This window comes from Tupaia chinensis, unplaced genomic scaffold (genome assembly GCF_000334495.1).
Source record: "Tupaia chinensis unplaced genomic scaffold, TupChi_1.0 Scaffold146177_1, whole genome shotgun sequence".
Taxonomy (NCBI): Eukaryota; Metazoa; Chordata; class Mammalia; order Scandentia; family Tupaiidae; genus Tupaia; species Tupaia belangeri.
The window spans coordinates 2292595-2308489 of NW_006206032.1; the positions used below are offsets into that span (position 1 = coordinate 2292595).

The 15895-nt window shown below is 39.4% G+C and overlaps 2 protein-coding genes across 4 annotated transcripts in view; one reads left to right on the forward strand and one right to left on the reverse strand.

Moving 5' to 3' along the window:
* NLRC4 (NLR family CARD domain containing 4) overlaps positions 1 to 4259 on the forward strand; it is a 48629-nt gene extending 44370 nt beyond the window's left edge. The window contains exons 11-12 of the transcript XR_003547963.1: positions 68 to 162; positions 4123 to 4259. The gene's annotated coding sequence lies outside the window, so the exon portion shown is untranslated. The remainder of the gene's footprint in view (positions 1 to 67; positions 163 to 4122) is intronic.
* SLC30A6 (solute carrier family 30 member 6) overlaps positions 1 to 15895 on the reverse strand; it is a 41527-nt gene that overhangs the window by 1016 nt on the left and 24616 nt on the right. For 2 of the 3 annotated variants that reach the window (XM_014584277.2, XM_006168805.3), the window contains 5 exons: positions 13902 to 13950; positions 12687 to 12806; positions 8984 to 9086; positions 6920 to 6967; positions 5806 to 5874 (listed from right to left, as the gene is read on the reverse strand). In XM_014584277.2, coding sequence (XP_014439763.1) covers positions 5806 to 5874; positions 6920 to 6967; positions 8984 to 9086; positions 12687 to 12806; positions 13902 to 13950 — 389 coding nt within the window. The remainder of the gene's footprint in view (positions 1 to 5805; positions 5875 to 6919; positions 6968 to 8983; positions 9087 to 12686; positions 12807 to 13901; positions 13951 to 15895) is intronic. The other variant, XM_027768419.1, reaches the window with a different exon arrangement.

Here is a 15895-nt window from a genome sequence, read left to right on the forward strand (position 1 = left end):
AAGAGGGGGATCCAGTGCCTTAATGGTCATGCCACTGACTGGCCCCATCCTCTGGTATTTCTTACAGGCTACTCAGTGATGATTAGATACTTTTAAAAAAAGAGAGAGAGAGAGATTCATGAAGAAGGAAGATAGAAATAACATTATGAAGCAAGGCAGAATGTAAGTATATGAAAAATTGGGCCGGCCTCATAGCCTGGTAGTTAAGAAAGCCAGATCCCACACAGCCAACTGTGTGGTTCAAATACTGGCTGTGGTAGCTTGGAAAATGTAGCAGATGTTGGGCCAGCAAATGGCATAGTAATTACATTGCTGTACTGTCACATGGCTGACCACAGTTCATGTCCTGAACCCAGCAGCTTGAAAATCACGCTGGGTGCATGTGTGTGCATGTCAAAGATCCTGGGAGGAGAGTGGAGAAGAGATTGTGGCATGGCCATCCCGTCTGGCGGTGATTTCTCATTTTCCCTCACACTGTCTCTGTCTCTCTCTCTCCAAGGAGTGTGCACACACTAAGGCAAAAAACTCTTTTAAGAAGTACCAGATATGTGTGCTGTGCTTGGTTCAAATCTCAACATGGTGGGAAAATGGAGAAGGGATTGCCATGGGGTGACTACACCCCACGGGGGGGTACATCTCTCCCCATGCTTGTCTCTCCCTGGCAAGCAAATGCACTTGAAGCAAACTAAAAAAGAAAAAAAAACGTATACAAAAAATATGACGGACCCAGCTGCAGTAGTGCGCACTAATTGATGCTACTACTTGGCATGCCTAGACATAGGAGTCTCAAGACTGATTCCAAACCTACTCTACAAGCCAGGTGTGGTGATAAAGGCCTGTAGTACCAGTTACCCAGGAGGCTGAGGTAATTCCAACTAAAGAACACTAAAAGAAAGTGGCATCTGATCTAGAATTGAAGAGTAAATAGAACTTCAAAAAGTGAAGACAGGCATTCACGCAAGAAAGTGGCAGTGAAAATGTATGGCATTCATGGTAAGAATAAGCAATTATACTGGGACCAGCAGTTGCCGTAACGGCTATGTCAATGGACTCCCATGTAGTTGACCGCGGTTTGAGTCCTGGACCCAGCAGCTTAAATTCATGCCAGGCGCGTGTGCCTCACTGCCCAAGATCCGGAGAGGAGAATGGAGAAGAGATTGTGGCGTGGCCACCCCCCCCAGGGGGTGATTTCTTGCTTTCTGTCTCTCTCATTCTGGCAAGCACAAGACCCTATAGCAAAAATCTCTCAAAAAAAAAAAAAAGAAGAAAAGAAAAGAAAAAGCAATTATACTAATATAGAAAAAAAATTTCAAGGGAGAGAAAAAGAAGAAAGAGAAAGAGGGAGGAAGGGAGGGAAGGAAGGAAAGAAGATAAAAAAGGGAGGTAATAAGTTATAAAGGCTAGCAGAGGACCCTAAAATGATGAGGAGTTCGATTTAACAGGAGCAATTGAAAAAAAATTAAAAGAGGGGGTTCAGTTTGTGGCATCGTGGTTAAGGTGCTGGACTTCTACATGCTGACCACAGTTTAAGTCCTGGATCTGGTGGCTTGCTTTCTCATTTTCCGTCTCTCTCTCTGTCTCTTTCTGGTGAGCATATGTGCCATATAGCAAATTTAAAAATAATAACAAATAAGATTAAAGAATTAAAAAGAAAAAAATCATACTTCAGAAAAATTCTATGGAAAATCAGTTATCAGTTAGGAAATGATTCCAATGGTCATGTTACAAATGAGGAGAGCTACGCTAGGACAAAGTAGTGGGATCAGAGGGACAGATGGATTCATCATCTAACCAGGGGCAGCACTGGGAAACTTGATATCTGACTAGCAATAGTGGATAAGAGAGACAGATTCATCGAAGATTATTTCCAGGTTTCTAGTCTTGATTATTAGAGGATAGAGAACATCAGGCATTATAATGATAATCAGAAACGAACTAATTAACTTGAATAGGTGTTTACTATATATACTTTTTTAAAAAGATTTAATTTTATTACTATTATTTTTATTTTTAAATTTTGCTATAGGGCATGCACAATCACCAGAGAGAAAGGGGCGGGGGAGAAAGAGAGAGAGAAAGAGGGAAACTGAGAAAGTAAGCTGCCAGGTCCAGGACTTGAACTGGGGTTAGCTCTGTGGAAGTCCAACAGCTCCAAAGGCCACGCCACCTGCTGGCCCCAACTATTGTTTTTATTTTTGAGAAAATTTTTCTATAGCCTGTGCGCTCACCAGAGAGACAGAAAGTGAGAAATCACCCCTGTGAGGGATGGCCACACAGCAATCTTTCTCCTCTTGGGATTTCGGACACACATGTACAAAACACCTGGCATGACTTTCAAGCCATTGGGTCTAGGGCTTGAACAATTGGCCACACAGGAATCCACTATACCAATATATATACACACACACACACACACACACATATATGTTGGGGCCAGCAGGTGGTATATGCATACACACATACATACACACAATGCTTTTAAAATAGATAATAAAATAGTAGGTATAGCACTTATCCTATTTTAGTTAGAACTTACACAGAGAAATGTCAAAAATGACAGCAGTTATCTCTAAATGGCAGATTAAGAATTTTTACTCTCTTCTTTTTGATTTAGTTATGAGCTTTTTTATTTTTATTTTTTTAATTTGCTAGAGGGCAGATATGCTCACTAGAGAAAGAGAGAAAGGAGAAAGTGAGAACGCACCGTCCATGGTGGATGGTCATGCCACAATCCTTTTTCCTCCATTTCCCCCTCCTTTCTGTATTTTGGGCACATAAGCACACATGCACAGCATGGTTTTCAAGCTGCCAGGTCCAGGACTCAAACTGTGCATTCAGGCCATGTGAGATCAGCCTTAACCAACACACCACTGGCTAGCCCAAAGTTCTTCTTTTTCTTTCTTTTTCAGACAGATTTTTGCTATAGGGTATGTGTACTCACCAGAGAGACAAAGAGGAACAGAGAGACAGAACGGGAGAAATCACCCCCCAAGGGGGATGGCTACGCTACAATCCCTTCTCCTCCATTCTCCTCTTGGGATCTTGGGCACGTACACACACATGCCCAGTGTGAGTTTAAGCCACCGGGTCCGGGACTTGAACCGCAGTTGGCTACATGGGAGTCCAGCGACATAGCCATTACGCTAACTGCTGGTCCCTATGATGGCAGCTTTTTTTTTTCTTTTTTTTGAATTTTTATTAATATTATTTATACATTAAATCAGTATACATCATTTAGTTTCCAAAGAGCTTTTACCCAACATGATATACACCACACAGCAGACGAGTTGAGACTACTATACACCTCATCACCAACAGACATCAAACCATATCTGTGTAACACAAAGGTCTTACATCTCCATATTTCCCCAAGTAAAAAAAAAATACTCCCTATTAAAGATACTGGAAATTTTAACTACAGAAGAGAAGATTATTTAAATTCATAGGTTAACAATAGACACTTGGCTCAGCCTCACAGGCACAGGAACTTTGTGTGCTGTTGCACAGTTGGGGAAGGCATATGGGAAAGGTCTTGGTGCCTCTCTCTTTCTCTCATTTAAAAATATATATATATTTTTTAAAAGAACTGTTGACACCAAATAGGTACAGAGTCATTCTAAGTTTTACCCTGTTTACCACTAGGGGATCTGCTAATCTCCATTAAATTCACAAGTCTATATTATGCGGTATGCAGCCTTACTTTGTACTATGAGCACTGTTCCACAGCAATGTATTTCCAGAATCTTCTCAGGGTACATTATTAAAAATAACTGATGCATAGGCATTATACATATTTATAGGGTTCAGTGTGATTTTTCAAAACATAAATACAATGTGTGATGATCAAATCAGGTTAACGGCATACAGACCACCTCAAATATTTATGATTTGGGTTAGAAGCATTATAAATTGTTTTACATTTTTAAGATATATTGTTTAACTACATTCACCCTAGTATGCCATGGAATACAAGAACACATTCTTCCCATTTAACTGGAATTTTGTACCTTTACCCATACTTGTTCTATGTTCCCCTTTTCTTCATTATTCTCATTCCCTAGACACTAGCTGACCCACTGTTTCTTAGGTTTTGTTTTGTTTTATTTTGTTTTTGTCTTTTAGGGTACTGAGATACGGTATGTGCATTTGCGATGGCAGCTTTTGAACTACCCCAAATATCTCCATAAAAACAGATTAAACAGGACCAGCAGGCAGTGTGGCGGATAAAGGCGCTGGATGCCCACATGGCTGACCATGCATGGTTCAAGTACTGGACCTGGTGGCTTGCTTTCTCACTTTGCCTTTCTCTCTCTCTCTGGTGGTCAAATAAAAAAAAACGAACAATAACAAATGGAATGAAATCAATAAACCATTCTTTAGGAAAAAAAAAACAGATTAAACAAAGACAGCAAAACTGAAAATCTATGGACAACATCTACAAAAAGCTAGGTAACATGGTACCCCTATGAGGCCCTAAAAATAAGCTATAATTCCTGCCACGGTCTCATAATCTGTACAAGAGGAAGCAGAAGAAAGTAACGGGGCATATGACTGACCTAAAAACCCCAAAGCAGCTACCTGGTACTTCATGGAAACCTAGGACAGTCAATTTGAGAAAAGCTACTGAAATGGGAGGGGTTTTGCACACTTTGATAGTAGGTAAGCACAGGGGGTCTGCAATGGGCTGGCACACCTTGAGTTCTATAAACTCTCAGTTAGCATAATGGCTATGTCACTGAACTCCTATGTAGTCAATTGCGGTTCGAGCTCCAGACCCAGTGGCTTAAATTCAGGCCGGGCTTCTGTGCGTGCATGCCCAAGTTCCCGAGAGGAGAATGGAGGAGGAGGGATTGCGGTGTGGCCATCCCCACTTGAGGGTGATTTCTTGCTTTCTGTCTCTCTGTCTCTCTCTGTCTTTCTGGTGGGCGCACGTGCCCTATAGCAAAAACGTCTAAAAAAAAAAGTAATAAAGCAAAACTCTCTTCTAGGACAAAGTACCACATTAAAAAGAAACAACAGGAAAATAATCCAAACTGAGCAGCACAGTAGAGATAAAGGGCAAGACAAGGTTCAAATAGAAATGGGGTAAGAAACAGAGCCAAGAGAAAGAAAAAACTTTCCTTTTACAAAACCATCAAAACAGGGAGCTCTAGACTATGCATTTATATACACTGTTGTAACTACTCCTAATTTTAAAGTTTAGGAAAAATAATTTTACATAAAGATGATCAACAGAAAAAAATCGAGGCTGGGACCAGCAGATGGCGTAATGGGTATGTCAATGGACCTCCATGTAGCCTACTGCCTGGCGCGTGTGCGTGCGTGCCCAAGATCCTGAGAGGAGATGGAAGAGAAGGATTGCAGCATGGCCATCCCCCCTGGGGGGTGATTTATCGCTTTCTCTCTCTCTCTGTCTTTCTGGCGAGCACATGCATCCTATAGCAAAAACCTCTCCAAAACAAAAACAAAAAACTGAAGCCAACTCTTAGATAGTACAAGAAAAAAGAGAATATAGGGGCCAGCAGGTAGTATGGTGATTAAGGCACTGCATCCCACATGGCCAACTCTAAGGTTCAAGTCTTAGATCTAGCAGTTTGAAAAACACATGCACCCAAAAGCCTAAGTGGAGAATGGATGAGAAGGGATTGTGACAGGGTCGTCCTCCTCGGGGTGGGGGTGGGGGGTTGGTGTGTGCTTTCTCGCCTTCCTTTTCTCTGTCTCTGTCTCTCTCTGGTGAGTGCACATGCCTTATGAAAAAGATATAAAAAAATTAAAAATAAATAAAGTAACACGTAGAAAACATACCAATGAGCCAAAACCTAGGGTCCAAAAATGTTCATTTCGAACTTCTAAAACTCCATCCAAGGTAGACACCTAATGAAAAACAAAAATATGTTATCAGGGTTGTCTATATTTTACACAACACAATTTAGTCACGTTATGAACTTGCTCTAAGTGTAAATGACATGACCAAACTCTGCACAAGGACTCTCTCTAGTCAAGAAAAATCCCAGGTAACTTGAGATATCATTCAAAAGTCAATACTTTCCCAAGACCTTTTTTTCTCAGCTCTTGTTTGCCCCAGTCCTTTTAGAATCAGGGCTCGATGCTGAGTCTTAACCTCCCCACACTCCCTATTTCTTCAACAGGATATAGTTCTCTCCATTTTATCAATATGGCACTTAGTTATATGCCATAATACATCTGGTATGAGATTCCTTTTTTTCTGTCTTGATCATTTCTTTCTCTGGATTCCCTTACAACAAACCTCTGCCCAACACAGGATGTTATTTAGCTATTTGCCAACAGGAAATTCCAAGACTGGAGATGCAGTACGTGGCCCATTGGTATAACAGCACAGGAGACATACCCAGGCCCTTGGCTTCACTAGCAGAGACAAGTAACCAGCTATATTGGTACAAGGGACCTTGTTATACTGATAGTGGGGCCTTGTGATACTGATAGCCAAGTGTTTAAAATTATCTCAACATACAAATAACTCATTTCTTTTATTTCTTTATTTGTTATCAGGTAAAAATTTGTAACAATAGAAAGTTTAAACCCAAAGATCAAGAAGTTACATGGTGAGGCAATCAACATATAAAAAAGTAGCCTTTGACTTCATCAAAGTCCTAGGTTCAAATATAGACTCACACCACAGCATTTATACAGTGGATAAGATGGTTTTTGGACTAATACTTTCCACATTGCCCTCAAGTGAATTTGGCTTCCAAAGTGAGCAATTGCTCAAATTCTTCTATTTTTATCACTATGTTTTAGTTCCTCCTGCATTAGTACAAAGAACAGAACCATTTTCCTAAACTAAAAGTCTAGTTAGGGTTGAATAAAATGTTAGATGGACCTATCCTTTCAATTCCCTCATATAAATTAAAATGATTTTATTTACTTTCCATCTTACCTCTCTTATAAGTTTATCCAACTGACCGATAACATGGGGTGGTGTTGTCTAAGGAAAGAAAATAAAATATGAATAACTGGGGGGAGGGGGGGAAATGTTCAAAAATGGTCCTGAAATCCAAAGAAATGAACTTTTTTAAATTCTAAGAAGTTTTCCACCTTCCCCCCCAAAAAAAACCCCACAAACATACACAAATGGAATTTAAACCAGCATTTGCTTTGACATATGACCTATAATGAATTGGGGAAGGTTTCAGCTGGTCCCACTGGTGGGGCAACATCATGAATCAGTCCATACTCATTTTTTTCTTTTTTTGGGAGAGGTTTTTGCTATAGGGCACATGTGCTCGCCAGGACTCATACTCATTTTTTTTATCACACAAAGAAACTGCAATTTCTATAACTAAACGTGACTTAAAGAATCAACTAACCAACAATAAAAATCTTCAAGAAATAGTTATACATGCTGCATTTCTGTATAGGGCACAGCATTATGCAACTATTATCTTCTTGTTATCATTGCTTCTGGAGGGATAGAACTACTCCTCCAAGTTTTTAAAAGAGCACAATGGAAAGACAGAAGGAACAACAATGTTTACAAACACATCCACCCCTGGAACACTACCTTTCTATTCTGGGATGTGTCTACAGGAATTCCTATTGTTTCAATAAGGAGCAATTTGGATATTCAAAATTTTAAGGTCGAGGGGCCAGCAGGTGGTGTGGTAGTTAAGGCACTGAACTCTCATATGGCTGACCATGGTTAGAGTATCAGACTGCTGGCTTTAAAATCACAGTGGGGGAGCTAACAGATAGTGTGGTGGTTAAGGGCACTGGACTCCCACATGGCAGATAGCAGCTGGAATCCCGACACTCCAGCTTGCTTTCTCACTTTCTCTCTCTCTGACCTCTCTGGTCAATCTGAAATAAATTAATTAATTAAATTAAATACAACATAGTTCTTTTTTTAAAAAAAAAAAAAAAAAGGAAAGAAAATCACATTGCGTGTGTTAAGATATGTGTGCAAAATCCTTAGACGAAAAAGGAGGACAAAAAATTGCGGCATGGCTATACCCCCTAGGGGGTGATTTCTTACTTTTCCCTATGGCAAAAAAAAAAAAAAGAAATTAAAAACTCACACTGATCCAATGATAGGAAATAAGAAAACAATTATTATGAGATTAAAGAACAGCCAAACTGCATTCACAGAGGAAAAAGATATCTAAAAAAAAAGGTAAGTAATGTTTTCACTTGAAACATCAGAGGCAAATAATTTTAAATTCACAATGTTATGTTACGTTACAAATACAAGAGGGTTTGTGCAAATTGCAGGCCAGTGGAATTTAATGTGGTTCTTAATATGCAAATTTCAGAGATTATGGTTTGACTTTTTAAATTTAAAGATATTTTTGCTATAGGGCGCATGTACTCACCAGAGAGGCAGAGAGACAGAGAGATGGAAAATGAGAAATCACCCCTTGGGGGGATGGTCACATTGCAATTCCTTCTCCTCCATTCTACTGAGATCTTGGGCACGTGCACACTCGTGCCCAGCCTGAGTTTCAAGAAGCAGAGTCTGGAACTTGAACCGAGGTTGGCCACGTGAAAGTCCAGTGCCTTAATCCCTACACCACCTGCTGGCCCCTTACTCCATTTCTTTTCTTTCTTTTTTGTTTTAGAGATTTTTTTTTGCTATAGGGCATGTGCACTTGCCAGAGAGACAAAGAGACAGAAAGCGAGAAACCACCAAACCATCCCCCCCAGGGGAGATAGTCATACTACAATTCTTTCTCCTCTGTTCTCCTCTTGGGATTTTGGGCATGCATGCATATGTGCCCAGCATAAGTTTTAAGCCACTAGTTCCAGGACTCAAATTGTAGTCAGTTACGTGGGAGTCCAGTGACCATTACACCATCTGTTAGTCCCCCTTACTCCATTTCCAACTGGGCCCTCCCAGTAGTTAAAAATTTACATAATCTGGTAGAAGAACATATCTGGCTTTTTTTAAAATCTGGTAGGAGAACATGTCTAGTATTACGCATGTACATTCAAAGAAAAACCTTACCTGAAGCAGTACTTTCCCACTGTACACACTCATGGGATACATAGTGCCAAAAGTCATCAGGGCAATGGCTATTGCAGAGGCAGTGTCTACAGCAAAATAATTACTGAAAGGAGAAAACAATGAATCTTAAATGTGCATCTCACTGGACACCTACAGTTCACCCTACTAAACATTAATTATCCAAAGCCACAGAATTTTTTAATCACTCTTCTGGAAAATGAACATCTCAGAGGGAAGAAAACCCCAGGTTTTAGAATTCCTTTCTGTCAAAATGTACTTTAAGAATAATAATTACATTAATATGAAAGGGATAAAAGAAAAAAATGTGAGCACTTCTCCATTATGTATTTTTCAGTCAACATACTTGACAATACAATTTCAATGATACTGATTTGCCCAAGACAACAAAACTTCAACTAGTAATTTGTGATACATGATTTTCAGGGATTTTTATCAATTTTCCTATAAACAATAATGCTTCCCAATAAACTTTTTCAAAATTCCCCAGGAATCTCAAGGAGTTTATTATAACGGCTTTGTGGCTGAAGCGCAACATCTTATCAATAGTTCAGACTGTGCTATTCATCAAACAGACAAAACTACCAAAATGCCAAACTGTATAAGTTAATCACGTACCCTTTTTTTTGAGAGAGATATTTTTGCTATAAGGTGCATGTGCTTGCTGGACAGACAGATAAATCATCCCCCAAGGGGGATGGCCACACCACAATCCCTTCTCCTCCAGACTCCTCTTGGGATTTTGGGTACGCATACACACATGCCCAGTGTGTGTTTTATGCCACCGGGTCTGGGACTCAAATCACGGTCAATGACGTGGGAGTCCAGCAGTGTAACTATTATGCCACCTGCTGGTCCCCATTTTACTATTATTTTTTTTTAACTTTTTTCCTTACAAGCTGGTAAACATGAATAGAAACATGAGTAAGATAAAGTTCCTTCCCAGGAGAGCAGGAGGTACATGTGTGACAAACATAATGAAGCACTATGGGTACTAAAGGAAAACTCTCTACAGGGTACTACAGATGCATAGAGACGTGAGTGACAAGGCTACTGGAGTGGGGATACTCCAGAAGGCTCAACATACTGTAAAAAGAGGAGATGATGTTTGCACTGAGTCTTTAAACATGAGCAAGTTAATGGAAGAAATATATTCCAGACAGTGAAAGCGACAGCTGCAAGAGCATGAAAATCCTCATGCAGCAATGAACCCACACTTAGGTGTAGACGGATGGATGGCTAGTAAAGTAGCAGAGGCATGATGGGACAGAACTCCACACAAAGAACTTTTAATTTGCTAACAACTTTTAATTTTTACAAATATACAAAGGGGAGTCTTTTGAAATTGGAAAATATTATGCCCGCATTGGCAATTTTCAACGATCATAGTAAAAGCAAGATAGAATATAATCAGTGATGGGTGTGAACACAAATTAGAAGATCTGAAGACCATTCTAACTAGAGCAAAGAAATGACGATAAAGGTCTTAACAGGCAATGAGAATGGGAAAGAGGGGACAAATAAGTAAGTAAGTAATAATACATTGGAGTTCATCAGATAATTAATACAGTGAGCTGGCCCTGCAGGCTGGTAGTGAAAAGACCTAAATCCCACATTCAGAATGCTGACTGCATTCTGAATCTACTCCTGGAGGTTTGAAAAAAATATGCTGGGCAAACGTGCATGAGTGCCTAAAATCGCGACAGAAGAAACAGAGGAGAAGGGATTATGGCATGACCATAGCCCACTGATGGTGCTTTCTGCTGCTCTCTGTCTCTATAGTAAGCACTCATGTCTGCTAGCAAAACAAACAAACAAAACCCCTAAATTTAGAATTACCATATGATCCAGCAATTACACTTCTGGGTGTATACTCCCAAGAAGTGAAAGCAGGGACTCAAACAGTTCTGTAAACACCAGTGTTCACAGTATCAATATTCATAGTAGCCAAAAATAAAGAAATAATGTCTAATAAGCCAAATGTCTACTGATGGGTAAATGGGTAAACAAATGTGGTGTGTGTGTGTATATATATATATTTTTATTTTTGGAGAGGTTTTCGCTATAGGGTGCGTGTGCTTGCCAGACAGACAGAGAGAGACAGAGAGACAGAAAGCGAGAAATCACCCCTCAGAGGGGATGGTCACGCCACAATCTCTTCTCCTCCATTCTCCTCTCAGGATCTTGGGCATGCACGCACACGCGCCCGGAGTGAGTTTTCAGCCACCGGGTCCGGGACGCGATCCACGGTCGACTACGTGAGAGTTCAGCGACATAGCCATTATGCCAACTGCTGGTTCCCAAATGTGGTATATATTTAACAATGGAATGTTATTCAGTCTAAAAAAGGAAGGAAATTCTGACACATGCTACAACATGGATAACCTTGAAACATTATGCTAAGTGAAATAAGCCAGACACAAAAGAACGGATAGTACATAATTTCATTTGTGCAAGCTATCTAGAGTAGTCAAATTCATACAGACAACCTAGAATGGTAATTGCCAGTGACTATGAGAAGGGAAAAATGGGAAATTTTACTTAATGTGTAGAGTTTCAGTTAAGGATGATGATAAAGTTCTGCAAATGAATGATGGTGATGGTTGCATAAAAATGTGCATGTCCTTAATGCCACTGAACTGTATGCTTAAACATGGTTAAAAAGATAAATCTTTTGTATATTTTAAAGAATTTTTTAAAAATAATACATTGGAATAGATAATTGTAGCATCCACTGAGATATGAGATATAAGAAAAGACAGTTTCAAAAACAGGGAAAAATAGGTTCAGTAGAGACAGACATGAACAGACAGAAGTCTGTGCATGAAGATATGCTTTTTGCAACAGAGAACTGGGCTAGAAATAGATTTGGGGATCCCACGGAATCCCATGGTATGTAATTATATTTTTAGGAGAAAATGTAAATAAAGCAAGAGAAATAAATAACTAAGGACAGATTCTAGTAAAAACTAGTAAAGAGTAGGTAGCTACAGAATCACATGTCATAAAATGTTAAGCTTAAAGCAGCTAAATAATGTCTATTTCTTTTTTTTTTCCTTTTTCTTTTTTTGGACAGGTTTTTGCTATAAGGCACGTGTGCTTGCCAGAAAGAGAGAGAGACAGACAGACAGAAAGCGAGAAATCACCCCCTGGGGGGATGGCCACACCACAGTCCCTTCTCCTCCATTCTCCTTTTAGGATCTTGGGCACGCACGCACACACGCCCGGCATGAGTTTAAGCCACCAGGTCTGGGACTCCAACTGCAGTCGACTCTATGGGAGTCCAACGACATAGCCATTACGCTAACTGTTGGTCCCAATAATGTCTATTTCTTAAGAGGCTTTATTTTAAAAAATTGTTTCACTTCTACTTTCTCTTTCCTCCCTCTCTCAGCAATAGAAGTTGGGCTTAAAGCTCTTACTCTTCTCTTCCCGTTTCACTCATCAGGTCAGTACAAGGGAAGTGAAACTGTTTTCCAGTCTGCCTTATACATTCTGATAAGAAATACTTACTGAACCCAATTCCCTTAATTTTTCAAATGAAGATCTGAGGACAGACTTGAGCAAAGTTACATAAGTTATAAGCAAAAAATGCTAGAAAATTAACCTTATCCCTTCTGCTAATGCCTTTAAAAGTCAGGCCCCTGGAATTAAAACACACTTCACAGCAAGAAAAAATACTTACTTAATTTCAATGAGCATATATGTAATACAAAGAGCAAACGCTCCAGCAAGATCAATCAAAACAAATGGATTCATTCTGGGAAGGAAGATACTGCTAAGTCCCGGAATAATTCCACACAAGCTATGAAAATACAAATGAAAAGGGTATTCATTAGTAAAATTCACATAAGACTGATGAAAACCTTGTATTTTAGTATCCTACAATATGCTATTAAAAAAAGCAAAGAGAGGACACCAGCAGGTGGAGTGGTGGTTAAGGTACTGGAACAACCATGGTTTGAGTCCTAGATCTGCTAGCTTGCTTTCTCACTTTCCCTCTGTCTCTGATCAAATTTTTTAAAAAAGAATTATTTTTGTTTAACTTTATTTACTTATTTGCTTATTTTTAAATGTGACCCAGAGAGGGACAGAGAGAGAAAGAATGAAAATGAGAAAGCAAGCCACCAGGTCTGAGACATGAACTGTGATCAGCCATGTGGGAATCCAGCACCCCTAACCACCATGCTACCTGCTGGCCCCTCTCCGGTCAAATTTTAAAAATAACAATAACAAATAAATAAAATTTAATAAGTAGTTTTAAAATTAAAAAAAGAAAGCAAAAAAGAACTCGAAAACATGGCTCTTTCACTTTTTTTTTTTTAAATTACCAGTTTAAAAAATAAGAAAAAATTGGTGCCAGCAAGAGGTGTAGTGGCTGAGGCACTGAACTCCCACATGGCTGACCACTGTTTGACTCCCAGACCTGGTGGCTTGTTTTCTCTTTCCTTCTCTCTCTCTGTCTCTCTCTGATCAAATTAAAAAATAAGAATGATAAAATTTAAATAATTTTTGAAAAGCCTAGTTCCCTTAAATAAAAAAGTAAGAAAAAATAAAGAATAAGAATTTGGTCTGTGTGATTCAAGAGGTAAGCTTAGGGGCCAGCGGGTGATGTGGTGGTAAAGGGCACTGGACTCCCACATGGCCGATTACGGTTCAAGTCTTGGATCTGGCGGCTTGCTTTTTCATTCTCTCTCTCTCTTTTTCTCTCTGTCTCTCGCTGTTTTTCTCTGGTCAAATTAAAAAATAAGTAAATAAATAAATAAACTTAAATAAAATAATTTTTTACAAAAAAAAAAGAGGTAAGCTCAGCAGTGAATGATGTAAGTTCCAATGACAGATAAAGTTCTTGTGTATTCTTTTCAAATTATGCATATTATGAAACTCCATAACATCTTACCTTCGACTAAGATCCGCCACATGCTCTTGAAGCCAGCTTGTACTAGCAGCTTTAAGAAGAAAATACTTAAATTATCTACAGAGAATAAACCACTACCAGAAATACTTGAATTCTTTAATTTAAAAAATAAGTATGGCAGGAACTGCATAACTCTACAAAAAGACATGCTTGCCTAAGACCCTGAGGAGCTGAGGGCTGTGAAAAAGGACTTGTGGCATGAGAAGACCCCATTGAGGGTACCCTTCTCTCTCTACACATACACGTTTCAAGAACAAGAATGAACTTTTAAAAAGGGGGGGAGAAAAAGTAGCTTTGACTACAAATATACTTAACCTAAACCTATAGAAGGAATTAGTGAACTTACATGTGTCAATGTTACTATTTATTTAAAATTTTAAAGGCTCATTCTATTGTAAAGCAGAACTTCCTAACCAGTGTGCTGACAATGGGGTATTAATTGTGTCAGCTCTCAGAAAAGTAACATGGGGATCTGGGTACATTGCATTCAAAGACACCTGCCAATTATTGTCCTTCAACAAGCATCATCTTGTATTTATCCCAAGACACTATAGAAATCTCTATATTTTTGGTGTGTAAACCATGATGTCAAAGACTGGCAAGCTCTATATACAAGAAAAATAGAAGAGATGGTGGCGAAGTAGTAAGGCATTGCTCTGTGAGGCTGGCCCACATAGAAAGGTTCTGGGTTCACATCCAGAGATCTGACATGACAGATGTGTGCATGTCAGTGATCTGCAGGCCGCTAGAGCAAGGAGTGGACTGCGGTGTGAGTACCCTGTTGTGGGTGCCTCTTGCTCATAGAAGAATGAATAAACATATGTTTAAAAATGAATTACTTATCTATTTAATTTTATTTGCTATTATTATTATTTTTAAATTTGATCAGACAGAGAGAGAAAGGGAAAAAGAAAGGGAAAGCGAGGAAGCAAGTCGCCAGGTCTGAGACTCAAAACTGTGGTCAGCCATGTGGGAATCCAGTGCCTTTAACCACCACACCACCTGCCTGCCCCAGTAAACATATATTTTTTTTAATAAAGAATAGAATAGTTAAAAGAAGACTCTGATGCCTCAATACCTGGCTTCAAATCCCACCTCTGCCTGTAAATAGATGTGTGACTTAATTTCTCAGTGTTTTAGTGTAAAGTGAGGGTAATCAAATTATTTATTCCATATGGTTATGGGGAAAATTAACTGGGCTATTGTATGTAAAACATTTGGCACAGTGCCTAGCACACAGAAGCACTTGGTACTATTTTCCACTCACATTGGAGCAATGTCATAAATCTTTATGTTTGGAGGATTTTTCATTTCCAGTAAATGAGAATATAAACTACAGGGACCAGCAGATGGTGTAATAGTTACATCACTAGATGTAGCTGATTGTGATTCAAGCCCTGGACCTGGTGGCTTAAAACTTAGGGGGCATGTGTGTGGTGTGAACAAAATCCTGAGAAGAGAATGGAGGAGAAGGAATTGCAGTGTGGCCATACCCCTGGGGGGTGATTTCTCGCTTTCCATCTCTCTCTGGAGAGCACACGTGCCCTATAAAAAAACCTAAGGAAAAAAAAAAAAGAAAAAGAAAAAGAAAAAGAAAATACAAACTAGATAACCTTTCTAGAAACAAATTTAACAATATATATAAAACACACACACACACAAAAAAAGCCTTAAGAAAATATTCTATTTCTTAGGGGGCAAGCAGGTAGCATGGAGGTGAAGGTGACGGATCCCATATAGCCGACTATGTGATTCGAGTCCTGGATCCAGCCTGAAAATCACACTGGGATAGGGCCAGCAGAGGGTGTAACACATAGCCAACTATGGTTCCATTTTTAGATTTGGTGGCTTGAAAATCACAATGGGCATGTGCTCGATATCCCAGAATGGAAAAGAGACTGCAGGATGGCCATCCCCCAATGGGGGAGATTTCTCACTTTCTCACTGTGTCTGTCTGTATCTCTCTCAGGCAACTG